This window comes from Spermophilus citellus (genome assembly GCF_964194105.1).
Source record: "Spermophilus citellus genome assembly, chromosome: 10".
Classification (NCBI taxonomy): Eukaryota; Metazoa; Chordata; class Mammalia; order Rodentia; family Sciuridae; genus Spermophilus; species Spermophilus citellus.
Genome location: NC_138197.1, coordinates 27,387,652 through 27,403,564, shown reverse-complemented (window position 1 = coordinate 27,403,564; position 15,913 = coordinate 27,387,652). Strand labels below are relative to the sequence as shown.

Sequence of the window (15,913 nt, the reverse complement as noted above, 5' to 3'; positions counted from 1 at the left end):
CCTCGTCTCTCTCCCAGCTAAAGAAAAATTTCTGGCTTCCTACCCTTACTTGCATGGGTCCATCAAATATCCTGGTTACCTTTTTAATCTGCTTGGTTCCTTGACTATTCTAAATGCCCTGTGTTTAGGAACTGTTTGAGTTGCTGTAGAGTAGAGAAATGTACCTGTTTAAACATGTAAAACAAAAGAAACTGCACACACAAAGAGTAGGAAAGAATGTTAGTTAGAGTCACTAAGTTCAAGGTCAAAGGAGATACATAGAACCCTTAGAGCTAACCCAATGGTTCTCAGACTTACTGCCCATCACAATCACCTGGAGGACGTGTTAACCAGCAGATAGCTACTGGGCTTCCACCCTGCAATTTCCATAAGTTCCTAAGTGCTGCTGCTGCTGCTTGGTCCAGGGACCACACTTTGAGAACCACTGGGCTACTTTGATAAGGGGCTGAATTTCCATGATTCATCATCATGAATCTACTTGCAAGTTAATACATCTATCACTTTCATTTCTACCCTAGCTATAGCCTATCCAACAACCTGCCATGTGAAACCCCGAAGGAAGGGATTTGGCTCCATTTCTGTCATCTAATTGTATTCTGTCACATTCCTCTGGGATTCCTCCAATCTTCCCATTTAGCACTTCCCCAGCTCCTTGAATCTAACCTACTTAAAAGAAACTTTTGACTCCTTTTCCTATGAGAAAGCTCAATGGTGCTTGGAAGTCTATGGCAAGTTTGGAGAGAATACTATGCAGGTAGAAAGCTTACCAGGGAGCTGCTTGGGGGAAATTGTTCTTTCTGAACAAACCAAGAGCAGGAAGCCTGCTCCCCTGCCTAAAGAGATGGAGTCAGGAGGAGGTTAAAAAAAAAAGACTTTTTAAAGAGAATTGAGAATTGCCTTAGCAAACCCTGTTTTATCAGATCAAAGATTCTAAAAGGAATATGAGGTTTTATAGACCGGTGGCAATTATTTCCCATCTGTGACTAATTCCTATGAGCAGCAAATGATTGCAGTCAATGAGACAAATGTTGCTCCAGGAAGACCAAGTAAGGGCTGTAAAGAAAGGTTTGTGGTCAACATATTTTGGTTGACCTGCTGCTGTCTCCTCTTTCTCCTACAACTTAGCCCAAAGACAGAAGATGGTTGCTCACTGTTTCGGGGCTTCTCCTCATCCATGCCTTCGTCCTCGTTCTCGGGGTCGATGTCTTCTGCCTGAGTGATCCAGTCCAGGTAGCCTTTGAGATCTTCTTCCAGCTGCTGTTTCTCTCTTAGCTTCTGGAAGTCTCCCCGAGCCTTGGCCTTCTCCCTCTCTTTGGAAAACTCTCTGTTGAAAGAAGGAGGGTGGGCAGGGCGGAGAGCACAGAGAAGGGTCAGGCATGGAAGGAGAGGTGGCGTCGCTCTAAGAACCCTGCCCGCATGCCCCTGCTTTCCACAGACAGCCTTCTCTAGTCAGCCCAGGTGGTCTTCACTTCATAAATAGAAGAGACACTGACATGCCTGAGTCTAAAGGAATGGGTGAAGTCCACTTCCCTACAACATGATCACTTGGCTTTTTTATAACAGTTGGTCTCCAAAGACCTGAAAACCTCTCCCAAACAGTAACTAAAAACTCTCCAATGGTTACGGAATATGCATTTTCAGTATTCATGGACCCAGTATTAGGTGGAAAATTTAAGAAAACAGTATATCTGAGAAGGGTCTTTAGGGGATTCAAGGTACTTGAACCAGTGAGGTGCCAGAGCCCACTCACCCACACTGGGTCCTGAGAGCCAATTGTGTATGTTTCTTCCCATCTCTGGCTTCAGTGATGCTTTTTTGGTTGCTTGAGAATCACCCATGTTGGGAATATTTACACCATGGAATTTGGCAGATGCTAAAGACCAGGGCTTTCTCCCCAGAGAGCCAACTGTTAACTATTTACCAGTACTTTACTGACATGGATCACAGATATAATTGCCTCTATCTCTGTTCTCACTGCTAGACTTCACCCTGCCACTGTCGGATGCCTGGAAGGATTTCTAATTTAGGAAAGGTTCGGTCCCATATGGAGCCAACATGGATTCCAGACACAAGAAAATGTCCTGGGGGCTGCCCTTTTGGTTAAACAAAAACAAAACAAAGCAAAAAATGAGAATAAAAAAATACACAAAATCCAGTTGATAATCAAAGTTAAATGATACATTTAATCAGTTTAATAGTGTGTAGCAATTAGAATTAGATTGGGAGTTGCTGAAAAAAAGTCTATTTGGAAAAGTTCTCACACGCTGGATTTTTTTTTTTTTTTACATGATTTGGTCCTTGTTTTCTCCTTACTTTCTGAGCAAAGATAGGTCTGGCAGCAGAACTGGGCTAGTTCTCAAATCTCAAAGCAAGTTGGTGCCTTTCCTTTCAAAATTGGTAAATGGAGGATTTCATTTTATATTAATAAGTTGTTTGGGGAAAATAGGGCCATTGGTGGAGTGTGCGTGCATGTGCGTGCGTGTGCATGCATGCCCTGTCTTGGCTGATCTCTGGGAGGCAGGACACTTTCTTCCTTCTTTCATCAGCAAAGATCTGATTCAAGGCAAGAGGCTGCTGAAACCAGTGCAATGGAGTTTCTTGCACATGTCAAACACTCTATAGGAAAGGCACCTTGGAAAGAAGGACGGCACCAACAAACCTTAGAGGGACAAAAGACTTAGCTCCTAGTTTGTCATGTAGGAGCTATTCTATCACCACTAACTTTCCAGTGTTTGAATTTGTCTTGGAGAGCACAGATTTTAGTTCTCCCCATTTTTATGGTAAAATGGAGTAGGGGCTGGGAGGGGTCTGGGGAAGTTTTTAATTGGGAGATTGTGGGTTCTCTCAAACTAATGAGCTTTGGTCAACTGCTGCCTCAATGACGCTCTGGTTTGGATTTAATTTTCTTCTTAAATTTGATTGAATCCAATTCTAATTGAATTGCACTTGCTATTTCTTAGGCTTTCTGCCAACTAAAGGATACCTTCATTTCCTTCCCAGGGAATTCATGCCAGGGACAAGGGACCAGATCTACAGCTCACAATAAAGATGGGGGCTTTCCCTTGCTTTGCTCCTGTCCTGCTTTTGCCATTGGGGGTGGGCAACAGCTCCTTCCTCCACGCCTCTCTGAGCCTCTTGTGGCCTTGGTCTTGCTCTCTGGAGAGAGAAACTTCAGAATGTATTTTCCTTCCTGTGTAGATGAACTACAAAAATCTATACTTCAAGGTTGCCTCTCCCTATTTCCATTCTCTGCTCCTTTCCCCTGGAGTGGGTTTGAGGTCTTAAGGGACTGAATTGTTAAGGGCTCACTTGAGCTATTTTGGATGATTTTGCAAAGGGTTCAAGGTTTGGTTGCCAAACATCTATTATCCTTCTTTTGGAGTTAGGAGAATAGGACCTGGATCCAACTGGAGTAAGGATAAATGACCCAGTTTTACAGCATTTGCCCCATGGAGTGAAAGCTCATCATTTAGACCTCAAACTTCTGGGGAACTAAAATAAACATCTGCAGGGAGAAGAGAAAAGCAAGATCTGTGTGGTTCTTACTGATCTGAAGACATTTTCTCTTATAGAAGAAGGATGCATTTGGGGGCTGGAGGTAGCTGGTTGGGGCCTGGAGAAATGGAACAGAATGAGGCTCCTGTTGGATCCCACAGAGTGTGGGCATAGCCGGGCTTTGGCAGGGTGGAAGGTGAGCCAGGTTTCCCTTGCCAGGCCCCTGTGGTAAGGAACATGCTGGGTGGCAGTGCCTGGCTCTCTTTATCTCTTTGCCTGGATGCCAGCCATGCGCCTGCTCTGGGGACTGAGCTAATGAAGACATGAAGCCCCAGCCTGACGGGCTGCACTGGGTCCAGGGACTGGAGCCGACGAGACAATCAGTCACCACTGTGGGATTTGTCATAAGGCAGGAGTGCATTTCTTGCCAGAAATGGCCAATATGAAAAATGAGGGGTGGAGTGGAGGGCCAGGGTGCTGGTGCTCAGTCAGGTAAAGCATGTGGCAGAAAATAACTGTGGAAAATCCAATCAATACCGACCACTGGGGCTCTAGGCCCGTTGATAATCAATACAGTCGATCATCATTATTTGTGGGTCTCATATTTACGAATTCTCCTATTCAGTAAATTTATTTGTAAACCCCCAAATCAATACTCAGGGCACGTTCATGGTCATTTATGAACATGCCCAGAATGACAACTTCATATGTTCACTTCATGTGTTCCCAGCTGAGGCCAAACAAGGTACGCTCTGCTTTTTTTTTCATGATCCATTTCTCGTAATGTAAATGAATGTCCTTTTTATAGTCTATTTAGTGCCATGGATTTTGTCTTGTTTTGTTGCATTTTTGTGCTTTTTGTTGGTGGTTTTGCTGTTTAAAATGGCCCAAGCATAGTTATGAAGAGCTGTTTAGTGTTCCTAAGTGCAAGAAGGCTGTGATGTGCCTTATGGAGAAATATGTGTGTTAGGTAAGCTTCATTCAGGCATGAGTTGAAGTGTTGTTGGCTGGGGATTCAATGTTAATGAGTCAATGATTGATACTAAATAAGGTATCTTTACACAAGATGGACAAGGGTGGGTATATTGAGTAGTGGACAAAATGCTGTGACCAGAGGCTCACAGGACTCTGACCCTGTATTTCCCCTAAGATTGATGGTTCAGTATTCACTAATTCAGGGTTCATGGCTACATCATAGAACACAACTACTGCGAATAATGAGAATTGAATGTATGTGTGGCCAGCTCTTATGTCCCCACCTCAGGGCATGTGTGTCTGGCCTTTAATTGTTTTCTTCTTGGCCTGGATATTTTGTATTGACTGGTGCCATGGTCCAGTTATACTTCCAGTTTGTAAAATGCCTACCCCTCAGGTCCCCTGCTTTTCTGGGCAAGAGATGTGTCCATTTCAAGTGAGTAAAAAGATGGGATGATTACGCATGTAAGAGATCCTGGGCCTTTTGCAAACTAAAAGTACGTATCTGAAGGCCTGTTCGCCATCACTTAAAGCGAAAGGTAACTGATTCCAGAGTGCAGACTTGCATCTGGTTATAGCTTCAAGTGCAGTTTCAAGAATCTCATTGTCACTGTTGTCATCTTAATTCTAACAAGCTAGAGATTGAGATTTTTGGAGGGAAAAATAATTATGATCCGATTGTCATCTATACCACTGCCAGTTTTATGACTTGCATTGGGTTTATGTAAAGGTCAGTAGATGATAACATGAAAGAAGCATTTTGAAAAATATTCCAAGAGATGTATATTCTTCAGACTTGATTCTATCTAGCCTCATCATAAATAAAGTGTTATGGAGAGAATGTTCCAGATAAAGAATATCTAACCCTCAATGATCAAAATATTTAAATTTCTTCCTTTCTAATGGAAACTTCAAGAATGCCATTCTCTCTCTTCATGAGCAGAACATACTGAGCACAATTTAATCTTTCTTGGCCGGATGAAGGATATAATTTTTCAGGATGATTACTGTGCTGAGCTGTAAAATAGTATCTTCCTTAATTGGTAGATGTAGGGTTCCATACCCTCTGTCCCCAGTCCAGAAGACTGCAGTACTATTGAGTTGGGATCCCTGTTCTGTCAAGTCCCATTTGCAGGGATGCAGCCCCCATGCTTAGCACCCCTGCCTTCTAGGTGGTCTCTGTAGCTTCTTCCTGGGACTATTTCTGCTTCCCTGGTTGTGTCCAGGACCCAGACTGTAGACTGATTCTGCTGCCTGCCTTTCTGTTTGTCCTTCTAACCAAGGCTTCTGCTCTTCATCTTCCCGTGACCTGAATGTAGTTTACAAACATTGGACTCATGGGTCAAATGGGCTTGGGGAAGATATACCACAGGTTAGAAATAGAGGCTATGAATGCACATTGCTTGGGCTCAGTCCTGGATCCTCTGTTTTTTACCTACTGAGTTTCCTCTTTGAAACCTCACTCTTCTTCTTTGTAGAATGGAAATATGAATAGCACCTAACTCACAGAGTTGTTGGGAGCAATAAGTGAGCTAATGCACCAGAAGTACCAAATGTAGAGCCTGATGCAGAATGGTGGCAACTGCCCATGCTGTCCTAGTGAATGTCGCATGGCTCTGAGACTTTTTTGAGTGCTTATGAAAGGTTTGGTTTATAATCAGAATTTTATAAGTGATGAATAAGTTGGTGTTTTGCCACAATATTGTGGTTACTATTATATCATCCTGGGTAATCAAGATGCTTGGCTACAGACATCACTACTTTGTGGTCAGCCAACAGAAGCCTGCTTCTAGTTTTTGTCACTGCGTGGGCTGGGGGAGTCCACCAGAGTGGCCAGCCCTTAACATCTTAGGAGAGGCCTCCCTGAACCAGAAAAGGGAGGTGTTCTCCCTCAGACAGCTCTCTGCCTGGGCAAAGGGCCAATCTGTGATTCTATAGCTGCCAGGAGCAGACTGCAGCTCTGGGAGTGGCCAGGTGGCAGGTGCTGGGAAAAGACCAATGTATGAACTCAAAGACTCACAGTTTCCAAAGTCAAAGAGCTTTCGTGTTCTTATTCTCTGTGAGTATCACTAAGCACCAGGTTTCAGGTGAGATGTTTTTACACACCTTTTCTCACTTGGACTGAGGGAGAACAGACATGGCTTCAGAATGACCTTTTCTCTGTCATCAGCAGCTGCCGTCATTTGATTTCCCTGATTTGACAACATGTGGAAAATCATTCCTGTGACAGATAGTCTCCTGCAGGAGGGGCTCATTCTCCACTTCAGATGCCTGGAGGAATTTTACCTGCTGGGTTCAGTTCCTAATCTCCAAGAGAAGAAAGGGGAACTACATTCTCTTAAAGGGTTAGAGCTTTGGCCTGCATTATGGTCCAGAGTCCCTCAGTGGACACCTAGCAATTCACCAGTGAAGATGGCAGTCAGGCCCTGCCTGAGTGCTGGTCCCATCCTGCCATTTACCAGTGAAGGGACATTGTCCAAGCCACTTAACATCTCTGGGCTCACATTCTCACCTTTAAAAATAAAGGTTAAAAGCTGTTGGAACTGTGATGATTCTGTCCAGTAATTCCAGTTATGACAGGTACCAGGTAGACAATATTCATCACTGTGACACCACCGTTACTGAGTACTTACTATACAGCAGTCATTCTGCTGCATCTTACATGAAGGATTTCATGCTATCATCACGACTGCTTATGAACTGGTTGTTATCATCTTCATTTTTTTTTTCAGATGGGAAAACTGAGTTTTAAAAAAGTGAAGTTGCCCAACATTATGCATCCATTAGGTGCAGAGCTGGGTACCCAAATTTCTGTCCTGAATGGGGATAATGAGGGTTTTTTGTTTGTTTTCAATTATTTCCCTAGACATTCACATATAAATCCAGGGCATTTTCTTGTGTTGGAACAAAAAAATTAAAAAATAAAAATAAAAACCTTTTTATCCTCCAGGCAACTAACTAATCAGGGGATTCCATTATTCTACTCATCACTTTTGTTTTTTTGTTTGTGTGTGCTCTGTGTGTGTGGTGATGGGGATGGAACCCAGGGCCTCACACATGCTAGGCAAGTGTTCTACCACTGAGCTGCACCCCTGCCCTGCTCATTGTTTCTCACCCTGTTGGAAAACACTTGTCTCCCGTGTGGCCTGCCCTTAGCAAAAGGTACAATGCCATCAAGGCCCTGACAGGCCATCTGCCATGGAAATGGGTGGGGTAAGATCCTTTCCTTCACCCAGTTCCCAAGAATGAACCCCATGTCCCTGCATCATATTCAACTGCTCTAGGTGGGAACAGCTCTGCCCTACTTCTGTACTGAGAATGGGCAGAACCTCTCCCCTCGAGCCTGAACTCTCACCAGCCCCCATGTTCTTGTCCCTGTACCTCCAGGGAGGACTATTAAAGCAGCTGGCTTGTTCAAGCAGAGCAGGAATAGATTAATCCCACCCCCCAAAGAGCAAAGGCAGCAGAGTAGGTTGCCCATGAGTGGTCACCAGGAGCATTTAGGTGGCAGGCCTTGGCCTGGCTGGTGTGGACTGGTGAAGAAGAAAGTGAGCTGAAGAAACACCCGAGCCTCCCACTGAAAACATGGCTGTCCTCAGGGCCATGTGACGCCCCCTCCCAAACCATATGCTGCCTCTGTCACTTTTACTTTTTTTTTTCCAGAGGGGGTTACTGAAGATTAAACCCAGGGGTGCTTGACCACTAAGCTACATCCCCAGACCCCCCCTTTTTTTATTTTGAGATAGGGTCTAAGTTGTCCAGACTGGCCTCAAACTTGTGATCCTCCTGCCTCAGCCTCCTGAGTTGCTGGGGCTATAGGCATGTGCGACAACACTCAACCTGTCACTTTTAGCTTTATATGAGCAAGGGCTGAGATCAGGTAGATTTTATATTGTAGCCAACTAGGTAAATTTGAAGGAAAGTAAATTCCATCTCCTCTACTGTCAAATAACCTATGACTTTAACTAATTAAGTGTCCTTTCCATTCAGAAAGGGAAACATCAGTAATGAATTGAACAGTCTATGAATTAAAACTGAAGATTATTAGATTTTTGGTCTGTGTTTGTTTACCGTGTGTGTGTGTTTATATGGATATATGTGTATGTGGATCAAATAAAACTTGCATGCTAGGCAAATGCTCTATCACTGAGCTACACTGTCAGCCCTACTTATATATTAAATCAAACTATTTGTTTCCCTGGTCTGTTTACCACTGAGTAAAAGTGATCTGAAATTCCCAATATTAGCCTGCAAATAGTAACTGACTCAAGAGATAAAGGGAGTACTTAACCACAAGACTGCTATGTATGTTGAAAGCACTTCCTGTATGAATCTTCCCTCAAATTCCTGCTGCAAGCCCTTTCTACTCAAGGGTCTCCTCATGCTGCTCTGGAGGCTGAGGTTACTGATATACAAGGAGAAGCATCCTGCCTCTCTTAACAGCTTCTTGGGGTTGGAAGGGGATTTGATGAGGAGAGAGGCAGGACTAGGCATCTCTTCTCCATCATCTATCACTCAAACCAATGGACTCCTTCTTGTGCATTTGACCCTTTACCCAGCCAGGCCAAGGACATTCACTTCAAGGCTCCCAAGGTAACCCCTTATCCCAAGTTCATCAGAGCCAGAAAAGGAAAGAGCCAAGAATAGCAGAAAGAATGAATAAAAATAAATGGAAAAATCAAGACCTTTTTCCTTGGTCCTGCTTACCCGCTAAGAACACCGAGAACCAAGTTAAGTACAAAAAATGACCCTATGATGATTAGTGTAACAAAATAGATCCAGGGCCAGTCCCTTCCTACGGCATCATTGACCTGGAAGAATGGAATGATAGTTAGTGAGGCACACATAGCAACCGAGCATGGCCAAGTGCCAGCCACCAGCTCCCCAGACGCTGACCCGAGCAGCGCAGGGACCCGAGGATCCTCTAGGTGCGACTCAGAGGCCAAACAGCCTGCCTGGCCAACGGATCAGAATTTGTGGTTGAATGGAGACTTTTTTTTTTTTTCTGGTTTTCCTGGGCCTGTTAAGGTCCTATTCCTGAGGATCCTGGCAATGGTCATAGTGGAACCTGGGACCTTGCTCGGCTGCATTGTAAAGAGGACATAAAAATGGTCAGCTTACCCGCTCAACACACCGAGAACCAGATTTAGAACGAAAAAGGATCCAAAGATGACCAGACTGACAAAATACACCCAGGGTAACTCATAGCCCATAGCGTCCTGCATCTGGAAAGATGGAAGGAAAGTTAGGAAAAAGAAAGCAGAACTGAGTTAAAGCAAAGAGGCAGGTCGAAAGGTGTGGGAACATATCTGGAGGAGACAATGGGGCCGAACTTGTGGATCAGGATCCATCATTACCCTTGGCTTCGTCTCTATTCAGAATACTTGCCCATGACCCTGATCTGAACTGTGAAGGGACTTTGCAGGCTCTTGCCTTCCTCTCTCTGTTGTCTTATGTTCTGGAAAAGAAAAATTTCTCCAATGTTTTCGATTCACTTGCCTAACAAGGTAGGTCACCTCAAAATATAATTTCTAAGCTGTGGGATAGGTTTAGCTCAATTGGGTTTATGTGGCCGTCAAATCTTCTGTTGTACCTTGAGGCATCCTGACCTTGGAGTGTGAAGCATGTCAGCTTTTACTGACAAAGCTGGAGAACTGCAGCCTTCCAGCCTGTGTGAGGAAAGAGATCTTCCTAAAGGCTTGCCACCTGGACCCTGGGCTATGCCCAGAATCTAAAGCTAAACCTCAGTGCTCCATAAGCTGTACAGGCCACGGGCCAGGAAAGGCAGCCAGTTTGGTGTAAGCATTCAGAGAAGGGTCCCTGTGCCTGTCACCACAGCAGAGATCGAGGTGGTGTGTATAGCCAGGGGTATGCCAGAGCTAACTCCTCTGGCTGAGGAGAATTCAGTGTGTATCTCTTCCCAGCTCTGTGTTCAGTGACTTCACCTTGGCAGCTTGACAATGACCACGGTGGAAGTATTTACACCACAGAAATGGACAGATGCCTCAACTTCCTGTCCCTTGAAGCTGGAGGGTGGACGTGAAGAGAGATCACAGAGCAATGTTTTTATCAAAGAAGAAATTCATTTTGATTGTTCCTCAAATCTACTTATTCTGATGCTTTATGAGTGTACTAAACAGGTCTAATCCCACTGTCCTAAACATGAACCCAACATTTTCTATGTGAAATTAGTTTATAAACCCCAATTCCTAAGATCCAAGCTTCCTGAATGACTTCCATCAGTGGAAGTCATCTTAAAGCATGATCCTAAATAATAGCAGCATCCTGCATCATGGGGACCTTGTTTGGTCCCCACTCTGAAACTGAGGTTGGGCCCCCAAACCCATATTTTTACAAGCCCCTAGGTAATTCTGATGCATGCTAATGAAGTTTGAGACCACTGACCTACCATTCTCTCCATAGTTCCCAACCTCATCTATAACAGCATAATAGAAGTTGTGATTTTCCCCATATCTCCATTATGTTGTACAGCAGCAGCATTGCTCAAAGTGTGGTCCCAAGACCACCAGCACCAGGATCATCTGGGAAAACTGACAAAGCAGGTTCCGGGTCCTGTTCCCAGTCCCAAGAGCTCAGTATGGCTCATAAATCTACATTGTTATCAGCCCAAGTGGTTCTAAGGTATGCTTAAGTTTGGTAGCCATTGCTGCTATTTCCACTCCACATGCCTTAGTGAGTGGTGGGATATTAAGGCTCTCATCCCTCAGGGCTTCTTAGACTCTCAAAACCTATCCAGGAACTGAAGTATGCTGGTAAATATTATGTGAATAAAGAAGATTGAGAAGTATTGAGAGATCTACCTAGTCTCATAGGTTTGAAGTATTACATCCCAATATGTTCTTTATGAATCCATTAATACTTCTTATTTTTTTTTTGCATGGAGAAATTCACCAAATATGGTCACAGCATATAATGCAAAAATTGTATCTGTGGATCATTGGTTTGAACTGAATTAACGAGGAAGAGAAGAGTTCCCAACCTATGTCCACATAACCATGTCACAATTAAATTCAATTTAACCAATTTATTGAGCATTCCCATTCCCACCTACCCTGCTCTGTTGTTTGCATAGGACTTATCACTTTACAACTGTGCAATTTATTTATTTATGACAGTTATTATTTGTTGTCTTCCATGCTAGATTGTAAACTCCACAAGCTTTGTGCACTGGTGAATCCCATGTGCTGGAACAGTGCCTGGCATATGGTAGATACTCAGTAAATGTTTGTTGAGTGAATACATGAATTTAAGATGTGCTAGGTGGTGTGCTGTAAATAGGAAGCCTTCTTAGCAGGGAAACTTAAGTAAAAAGCAATTACAAAGACAGGGGTGGTAAATGCCAGTTGTAGGAGGAAGTAGGGAAGACTGGCTGGATGAGGCTGAGCTGGCGAGAGCCAGACCAGGCAGGGCTGTGTGAACTTCGTACTGGGGAGTCACTAAAGGCAAGTGGAGTGAAGGAGCAGGAAGGCAGCCCGGAGTCCATGTGATCCTCTGACGGGAATGGGGGTTTTCTAGGAACTTGGCCATTGTTAAAAATAGAGCTTGCAGCTGTAAAGCCTTCCTGGCTGTGGGATGGAGGATTTTCTCAGTGGCTGCACTACTAAAATATCCAGCAAAACAGCAGCTGTTGGGAGAAGCAGGGCAGAAGGTCTTTGGTGGGGCTGGGTATGTGTGTGTGTGTGTGTATAGGGGGGACTCTGTCCCATCACAGGGAGCCTGGGAGCCTTCCTTTGGCCAGAAGGCATGTCTGAACCAAGAATGCAAAGGAAACCAGACCTGAGCAGAAGAAAAACAGCATCACACAACCCAAGCTGAAGCAGGATGGGGAAGTGAGACTAGGGAGAGAAAGGTGTGGGAGCTGCGAGACGCCGCCACGGTGGTCTTGCAATACTGGAGTATGCACGTCTCTCTAATATGGCACCGTGAGCAGACCCTTGGCCTACTCTCAGTAGCAGCCACATTCAAATCCATGTTTGTTCACCAAGTCACTGAGTGACCACAGCATGTAAGGTGTGGGTTCTGTGTTGGACCCTCTGCTGCAGATTTGAAGATGGCCCGAGATGGGATCCCAGGCATCTGCCAAAGAAGGACTTCTCAAATCAAGAGTGTCCTTGTGGCTTTTCCTTTCTCAGGTTGTTCTATCCTGCTAATAAAGGTCAAAGCAGTTCTTACCTTTCCTCTAAATTAGTGCTTCTTTAATTTGGGGGAAAGTAGGAGGTCAGGAAACACTGATGAAAACTATGAACTGTCACCAAAAAATTGCCCATCCATGCAGCATTCTGCACATAGTCTCAAAGAGGCACTGAGCCCCTGAGTCCCATGCCTGCACCCCATGTTACTGACTTGCTCTAATGATCAAAGGGCTTATTTCATCTGAACTCCAAAGGAAAGCTTTCTCTTCGTGTGAGCCACGGAGTCCATGGTGGCAGAGGTCTGTTTTGAGCAGGTTCCCTTTGCCTATCCCTGGATCACACGCCCCCTGTCCCCCACCTGCTGGCACAGGACAGGCAGGAGCAGCCAGTCCCAGGAGGAGATCCTGTGCTCACCACAGTTCACCCTCCCAGAGCTGCCTCCAGAGCCTGGGCAGATGGTGAGTGGGAGGGAGGACTGGTTGGCAATCCCCCAGCCTCCCCAGAATGAAATCTCTTCTCACTGGTGCCTCATACCCCCCTAAACTTGGTGAACATTTTACTTCACCAAAAACAGCCCCCAGGCCACACAAACCCACAAGACTTGGAGATTGTCTTGGGCCCTTGATTACTATGGGCATCCTTTCCTATGCGTCACACACAAGGCTGCAGTGACATTATGGACCTCCTGTAGATGGAACTCTGGATCTGAAGTTTGTCATCCCACAGACAGCCAGGGCTGTAAGGAGGAAACCCATGCTCTCCACCTTCCCTGGAGTCCTATGTGCCTTCTTTGGCTGTGGGCTAGTTACTTTAGAGGTTCAAGGTGGGGACTAGCAGGTGAGGGCTGAGAGGGGGACAGTAGAGAGATGGAGGAGCTTCCAAGGTGGTCCTAAGAACCCTACCGCTCCCTGGATGAGCAACACTTGGCCGCCCAGAAGGCGTTTCTCTGGTGCTCCAGTGTGAGGGGAAAGTGCCCCCTTTTTTCTTTCTCCTCCTTATTCTGGGCCACCTCCTTTTGGGGGGCAGGCTGGGTAGAGAGCACACAGTGCTGGGTGGCTCTGAAGTAGGACGATGCCTGGCGTGATGAGACTCATGTCTTAAATCAGCTGGAATGCACTATTAAGAAGGGGGAGAATAAAGAAAGTCGTATTTTAAAAAACGACCCAGATTGCTGACACCCTTATTTAGAAGTGAAAACAGATAGATCTTCTCAAACCATTAAGCTGGATGTTTCTTAGGTCTCTAACAAAAGAGCCATGTGATTTCCCCAAGGAGGCACCACAGGGAGGCATCTTGATGTCCACCATCTGCAGTTCGGGGCCTCAGGTCCAAGAACTAACAGGATGACCCCTGCTTTTGCTAAAACACACAGCCCCTGCTATTCTCAGTCTGGGGACAGAATAAAGGGAATGCTGAATGAAAAATACCAAAAATCCTTCTGAAACCATTACCTAATTCCTTGTAGGAGTCCACAACCTTAAATCTTTTAATCTATCATTTATTTTCCCCCCCAAAAATAAAAATACGAGGAATAGCACCTCCCTGGCTTGTTCCCTTGGGACCTTTCCTGATCCCAGCTGATCTCCGTGGGTCTCCATGTTATTTGTTCCTTCTCCTATAATGTTCTTGGCACCGGCACCATAGATCCAAAAAGACTAAATAGTTGCAGCAAGTGCCAAGAGAGGCCACTTTCTGTCAAAAGGCAGGAGGTACAAGCCCATAAAAGTCACAGTGCTTTCCATGGAGTGTCATTAGAGGACACGATTTGCTGACAGTGAAGGCCAGTCAGCCCAGGGCAATGCTCTGTATGTCAGTGACTCTTCATGACCCGTGTCACTGGAATGTGAGTGTCGACCCGGTGGGTCACTGAGTGAGCAGTAAGTGGGAAAACAGGTTTCATCTGGCTCCCTTCTACCCCTGTACGTTTTTATTGTTGTTCAGAAAATTCCTGTCTCTGAGCACAAGTAGAAGCCTCACTTATATGGGCTTCTTAAGAAAACAACAGACTTCTAACACCAAGGCAAGCCAACAAATCAAATTCCTCTGTGTATTTAAAAAAAAAAATCCCTGAAATCAGATGGGCTCGTGCAGTGATGCTGCGAGGGAGGTCAGGAGCCAGGGAGCATAGCGGCCTTGGTCTGAGCACCTGTCCAGGGCACAGCTGGCTCACAGCCAGAGATGCTTACAGCAGGCCGAGGGGCCCGGGCTGATACCTCCAGCTGCACCTCAGCAGCCTGCAGACGTCATGGGTGAGAACACTTTGGGGTGGCCCAGCCGTTTCTTGGGTCTGATGAGAACCTAAAGCACAGGTTACTTTGGTGTCCCAGACTGTGAAGGCTTCCTTTCCCTAGCCATAGGCACCTGCTCTCATTCCTCATACAGCCTCGGGATCAGTAGAATCCCACTCCCCCTAGAGCATTCTGTGTCCCTGCACAGCTCTCTGCACTTCATATCACTAAGCCTCACTCCTTCACGTGTTCTGTACCGCTTCAGTTAGATCCCAAACTCCTGGAAGGCAGGCCGTATTCTTCTGCATACCACACTTTGCCTTATGCTCACTCAGCCCTGGGAATATAGTAAATGCTCAATAATTGTTGCTAAATTGAATTATTGAATATTAAAGCTTACTCATCTAAATCCAATGAAATAAACTCAATAAATGAATGAATGAATTAAAAAATGAAAGAGGTGCTAATTCTCTTTCTTCATGTGTTTATGAATCATTAATTTATTGTTGAGCTGATAGATTCTCTGTTTAAATCAGCACAGGTACTAAATGGGTGATACTCTGAGATTAAAAGTTGAAGACTACAGAGTCTCTTCTTCCATTCCCATGAGGAGCCCAGGAGCTGAGGATTTTCTCTCAGCAATTCCCGTAGAATGGCTATTGGTTCATCAGCAGAATTCAGCTCTGCCCCTTAAGCTTTTGTGATATCTTTAGACTCATGTTCTATATTCTACAGTGAAATATGGTGGACTTTTTAAAGCAAGGTGGAGTGGAAAAAATAGGATCAAACACCCAAATTCAACCTGCTTGGATGAAAAAGACTTTTGTCATAATTAAGGGAATTAGTGACTGTGTGTGTGTGTGTGTGTGTGTGTGTGTGTGTGTGTGTGAACTTCGTAGGAGTATGTTCTCTGCATGTCTAGATATGTACAGGGGACGGCAAAATGAAGTGTGGAATTGACAACTAACTGGGAAAACAGGTTTCATCAGGTTCCCTTCTACCCCTGTTCCTTTTTATCATTGTTCACTGGAAATCCCTGTCTCTGAGCACATGTAGAAGTCT

General features: G+C 45.0%; 1 protein-coding gene across 1 annotated transcript in view; it reads right to left on the bottom strand.

Moving 5' to 3' along the window:
- The window catches only part of CACNA1C (calcium voltage-gated channel subunit alpha1 C), a 634,974-nt gene that overhangs the window by 175,324 nt on the left and 443,737 nt on the right, over window positions 1-15,913 (bottom strand). Inside the window, exons 8-9 of the mRNA XM_081309259.1 lie at window positions 9,592-9,695; window positions 1,152-1,324 (exon numbers count right to left, since the gene is read on the bottom strand). Coding sequence (XP_081165385.1) covers window positions 1,152-1,324; window positions 9,592-9,695 — 277 coding nt within the window. The remainder of the gene's footprint in view (window positions 1-1,151; window positions 1,325-9,591; window positions 9,696-15,913) is intronic.